The sequence below is a fragment of the Alexandromys fortis genome, unplaced genomic scaffold (assembly GCF_014885135.2).
Source record: "Alexandromys fortis isolate MF-2015 unplaced genomic scaffold, M_Fortis_MF-2015_v1.1 scaffold_28, whole genome shotgun sequence".
NCBI classification, from domain to species: domain Eukaryota; kingdom Metazoa; phylum Chordata; class Mammalia; order Rodentia; family Cricetidae; genus Alexandromys; species Alexandromys fortis.
The window spans coordinates 9,585,674-9,591,322 of record NW_026067901.1 but is presented as its reverse complement, the minus strand read 5'-3'; the positions used below and the strand labels follow the sequence as shown (position 1 = coordinate 9,591,322).

The 5,649-nt window shown below is 50.0% G+C and overlaps 1 protein-coding gene across 1 annotated transcript; it reads left to right on the top strand.

Annotated features, from left to right (window-relative positions):
• The first annotated feature begins 3,986 nt into the window (after window positions 1-3,986).
• Window positions 3,987-4,826, top strand: LOC126492132 (palmitoyltransferase ZDHHC3-like). The gene has a single exon (XM_050128282.1). It carries the CDS (start codon window positions 3,987-3,989, stop codon window positions 4,824-4,826), a length of 840 nt encoding a protein of 279 aa, XP_049984239.1.
• Window positions 4,827-5,649: the final 823 nt, after the last annotated feature.

Here is a 5,649-nt window from a genome sequence, read left to right as displayed (position 1 = left end):
AAGAAAGAAAGAAAGAAAGAAAGAAAGAAAGAAAGAAAGAAAAAACAGGAGACTTCAGGACCCAATCTGCTACAGTTGCAAGGAGAAGCAGGATCCAGGAGGGAAAGCACACTGGTTAATTATAGGGAAACTAGAACTTAACTCTACTCCCCCACACCCTGTATCTTTGGATGAGCCAATGAATGTTCAGAACCTCTGAAATCCAACAGCAAAGGAAATGAGGCTGATTTCCCTCGCAGTCTGCAACTATAACGCAGACTTAATTATGGAAGAAAATCACAGAATTTGGTAAAATGCTGATGTACAACAGAAAGTTCTGTAAAGTGGCCACATGGACTCTCAGGATACCCTGCATGCCTCTGAGAATGCAAGGACATTTCAGGAAACTGTACAGATTCTGGGGAAGGGGCTGAGGATGAAGGAAGTCTGATTGGGCAGACAACAGGACTGACTGAAAAGGAAGACATTCCTATTCCTAGGTATGGCTGAGGAGAAAGGTTTTATGGTACATATGAAGGAGAGCACAGCCAGAGGCATCTGGAAGCATCCAGACTGAACAGAGCCATGAGGGGAAGGGTTTGGGGGTAGAAAGGGAAGAAAGAGAAAGAGACATGAGAGAGAGGCCCAGAGGACCTAGAGAGCACATGGGAACCAAGACAGCATGCAGTCAAAATGGCTGAGTTCTACAGAATCAGAAGCTGAGGGAAGGAAGGAAAGACCAGCCCTTGGATTGGAGAGGTTGAGGGTGGGATGGGGTGAGAAGTGGTGGGAGGAGCCACAGGTTCTTAGTGAGATTTGTCCCAGATTTATTTGGGACCTGACAAGAACAAAGCATGAAAACAGAAAGCACATCTTCCGAAGCAAGGAAACAGGAAGTATGCCTTCTAAGGCCCGGAAACAGGAAGTTTGTCCTCCAAAGCACAGAAACAGGAAATGTGTCCTCCAAGGACAGAAACAGGAAATGTATCCTCCAAAGGACAGAAACAGGAAGTTTGTCCTCCATAGCACAGAAACAGGAAGTGTGTCCTCCAAAGCAAAAATCAGAAAGTATGCCCTCTACAGCATAGAAACAAGGAACATCCCCTCACAGTGTTAAACAGGAAGCATGCCCCTTCACCTGAACCCAATCCAGCTTCTCTTCCACTGGATACCAGGGGCATCAAGTCCCCACAGCCAAGCTGTGTGACATTCCTGTCCCAGAATGGAACATCTTGACAGCCAATAGACTAAACCTTGTGGTTATATCTCTCCAACATCCTGCAGGTATGTTCAAACCCTGAGGCCTCCATTCTGCCAACACCCAGCCTTTTCCAGGTACCTTCCACACACTTCCTTTCTGCTGGTTTCACTCAGTTGGTATGGATAGAGGGAGACCCTGAGACCACCTCTGAAAGTCTACACAGAGAACCTAACCAGGGCCCAGTCCTAGAACCTAAGCCACCAGGTTCACACTGCAGAGTGTATGGTTCTCAGGGGAGTTCCATTATATTCCTTCAGTACTGGCAATAATGAGCCACTGAAAGCCAGTATTTAAGTCAGGGCACCGCCAGCAAGATAGCTGCCGATACCAGGCTCAAGTACAAAACCCAGTGAGGGCACAAGACACTTAGGTGCCATCCATGGAAGGGTACAGGGAACCACACATCACACCTGAGCCATGAGCAGAGACAGCAACTACACGCACTTACGTACGGAAATGGAAGGAACAACAACAAGGGCACCCAGACAGTTCAAATGGGGCATCTGGCAGCGAAACACAGGAATTCCAATGCCTAGAATACACAAGAGGTTCATGCCAGAAACCCCATCACCCCTCCAAGAGGATTTTCTGCAATTCTGTCCCTAAGAGCCAAATTCCTGCCAATCCTCACGTGAGTCACCATCATATGAGGCTAACGAGTAGGTGAACAGTTATTGTGGTTGTTTGAATATAATTGGCCCCCATAATCTCATAGGGATTGGCACTATTGGGAGGTGTGGCTTCAGTGGAGTGGGTGTGGCCTTGTTGGAGGAAGTGTGTCACTGTGGAGCAGCCTTGGAGGTTTCCTATGCTCAGGATACTGCCCAGTGTTTCGGTCGACTTTCCTGGTCCCTACAAGCCAAGATGTAGCCAGCACCACATCTACCTGCACACCGCCACGATAATGGACTGAACCTCTGAAACTGTAAGTGAGCCACCCCTAATTAAATGTGTTCTTTTCTAGAGCTGCCATGGTCATGGTGTCTCTGCACAGCAAACAGAAACCCTAACTGAGACAGCTATGTTTCTGTTTTCACAACTCAGACACTTGGCTGGTGGCTTCCAGCAGGCACCAGGGAAGTCCAGAGTGTGAGGGGAGAAGGGTCTAGAGAGGTGACAGCTCAGAAAGCTCCCAGCAAGCAGGAAACATGGTGGACCGGAGGTATGGAAATAGCATGGCTGAGGACTCTGTATCACTGAGAGATGTAATGTGTATGTTGACAGAAACCTCACCACCCACAAATCCCCCGCCCAAAGCAAGGTCGCCCATATAGCAAAGAGACCTGATGAGGGGGTGAGGGTGGCGACAGCAAGGGCATTTCACCTGCAAACTGGAGCTTGTTTCTCGGCTCTCTGCATGCCAGCCTGTTAGGTGTGGCGACAGTGACGGACACAGACAGATCCATTAGGACATTGTGTTGTCACAAGGAACAGCAGAAATGATTTCAACTGTGGTTTGTTCCAGACCCCCCCACACACACACACACACACATCCCCACAGCCTAACACACGGGTTTTGTACAATGTTGCAGGACCCTGGAAATCCCAAAGCTCCCTGGCCTCTGTATAGACAAGTCATTGAGTACAGCCCAACCACAAGTGCCCACACCCCGAGCTTGCCTCTGCTGTGTTCACAGCCAAACAGGTCCCTCTACCTGGTGATGCTGCAGGAAGCCGAGCCACCCAGATCCATCCTCCACACCACTAAATTTGGGCTGTGGATGGAGAAGACAATGAGACCAGTTCTTCTTTGAAGCTTTGCCCAAGAACTGCTATGCCTGAAAGGCCACAGACCTCTCTGAGAGGCCCCAGCACTCCCCAACATGTTCTTGCTTCCTGTCTGTCCCTAGGTGAGTCTCCAGAACTCTTCTCTCATGATTATATTAACTATATAACTATATGATTGCTATGATTGTCCCAGTGAGCCTTTCCCTCCCACAGGACAGATACTCTCATGGGGATGCTGGCAGAAACAATGTATGTCCAACCAATCTGTATGCCATGTTCCCAATGAGACTTGGCCATGTGCAGGCAGTGACATCCACGTTTACACACACCTCAGTTGCCCTCAGCTGAGAGGCTAAGTATCTCTTCCCTTCCTCCACAGTAAGAGGTGAGGGATCCGCCTGCTGGGCTCTAGAGGGAAGTCTCCACACGGATGCTTTTCGAGAGGAAGCTAGAGCTGGCCTTTCAGAGCATGGATGTTATCATCTCTATCAACACCATCCCTCCTTAGAGAGACTGCTGTTCCCTCCTCTTGCATCCTGGGACCTTCCCTAGGTGGACCTTCAGTCCCGCAGCCCTGCACAGGACAAGACAGTCCCTTTCCTGATCTCTTGTGGCAATTTATTTAACTTCCTCTTGCCTCAGTTTCTCCAAAGGAACGTAGTCATGAAAGTTTATCTGGAAGCCATGAGGCTCTAACAGGTCAGTTCAGAGTGGAAAAGGCAGCCCCTAGGGGTGTCTCCTCCTCCCATCCTTCCTCCAGCCCTTGAGGGAGACTAGGCCCTTTCTGTGTTCATAAACCCCTCTGAGGGAACATTCTAGAACACTGCAAGGATCAGCCTGTCAGATAGCTCTCCCAGCCCCTCCCTGCCTCTGCCCAGGACAGTAGGTACAAATTCCAGACAAGCTGGATCAGAGAGGAGGGTTAAGGTACGGCGACCTTCTTCTCTCTGAAGGATCCTCCTGGGCCTGGGCCTACCACCAGGATGCTGGCCCTTGAGCATGCCTGAGAACTCTCACAATGTTCTCATGGGTCCAAACACGTGGCACTTCTGAGCACAGGGCCGGGCTAGAGACCCCATTGCAGGGCCCCGAGCAACGCTACTGGTTTGTGTGGGACCCCCTGGGCATCGTATGCGCCATTGCCACATGGACGCTAATGCTGAGTGCTGCGTGGATACTGATCCGGGACCTGTTCATACCATCTAAGAACGTATTCTACGCCGTAGCCAACGGTGTGGTCTTCCATCTGCTGGCCTCCCTGGCGCTCTTGTCGCACCTACGAACTATGCTAACTGACCCAGGCTCTGTGCCCCTGAGAAACCCACCCGGGCCTGACACCGTGTCCTACTGTCCCCTCTGCCTAAGCGCCGTACCAGAGAGGGCTTACCACTGCATAGTGTGCGGACGCTGCATTCGCAAGAATGACCACCACTGCCCCTGGGTCAACAACTGTGTGGGTGAGGACAACCAGAAATACTTCTTGCTCTTCACTCTGTACACTGGGCTTATCTCAGTCCACGTGCTGCTCCTGCTGGGCAACCCTTTCCTGCGCAGCCCCGCCTGGCACGAGTGGAATGCCGGCAGCACCGCGACGCCACCTAGCCCCATCCTCTTCCTCTTCCTAGTGGCCTTAATGGGCTTCCTCTTTGCTTTGGTGATGCTCTGCAGCCAGATGTGTTCCATCTGCACAGACAAAACCACAACTGAGATGCTGTGCCAGAACAAGCGTTCACAGGGAAGACGGTCCGTGTGGGCAAACGTGAAGGCCATTTGTGGCCCTCGAGTTTCCCTAGCCTGGCTCAGTCCTTTTCATTCCCCGGGACGTCCCAAAGCGAGTGAGCACCACGATATGGCCTAAGTCGCTCACAGGTGCCCTAGAGCAAAGAACAGCAACACAAACCTGAACTAGCTAGCTCCCTGAAGAAGAAATCAGCAGGGCAGAATAAAAAGGAATATACCTCCGATTTTCTGAGCAAGGAAACAGGACAGGAAAGCCAGCTGTTGGGGAAACCCCGAGGAAAATAAGCTCTGTGTGTCCCCCTGTGGCTTTGAAAGCCATTAAAGGCATCCAACCACGGATGAGTGTGTTGCGTTGATGCTCACCCTTGTTCAATGCTGACTGTACATGCTAAAGTATTCACATGCTGATAACCTGCTTTCTGCAGTGAGCGACAATGACATCATCTAACTTTGAGCCATCTTTGCATTCGTCACCAGTCCAGTTCCATTGTAGGGTGTGGGTTTTTTTTTCTCTTGTTGCTTTGTTCTCATATTGTTGGATTTGATTTCAATTAGGCTCTTTGTGGTTTGTCGATATGCCCTAGCTTTATTTTTTTGTTTCTTTGTTATGTTTATTTACTGGTTAGGGGGGTGCACACATGCACAGGGCTTTGTGGAGGTCAGAGGACCTGCTTCTGAGAGTTGTGGACCCTGAGCATCACACTGAGATTACTGAGCATGATGGCAAGTACCGTTACCTAAAGAACCATGTTGCTGGTCCCACCTTGATTCCTTGGTTGGTTTTATCTATTCACATTTGACTCCAGATCCCGCCAGCCACTAGAATGACTGGGAGAACTGGGGGTTCCACCTTATTATCAAGCTGTACAAGATCAGCCAGAGATTCCTCAGAATAGGGGGGCAGAAATAATTAAATATAATTAAATCTGCCTTAAGGTTAA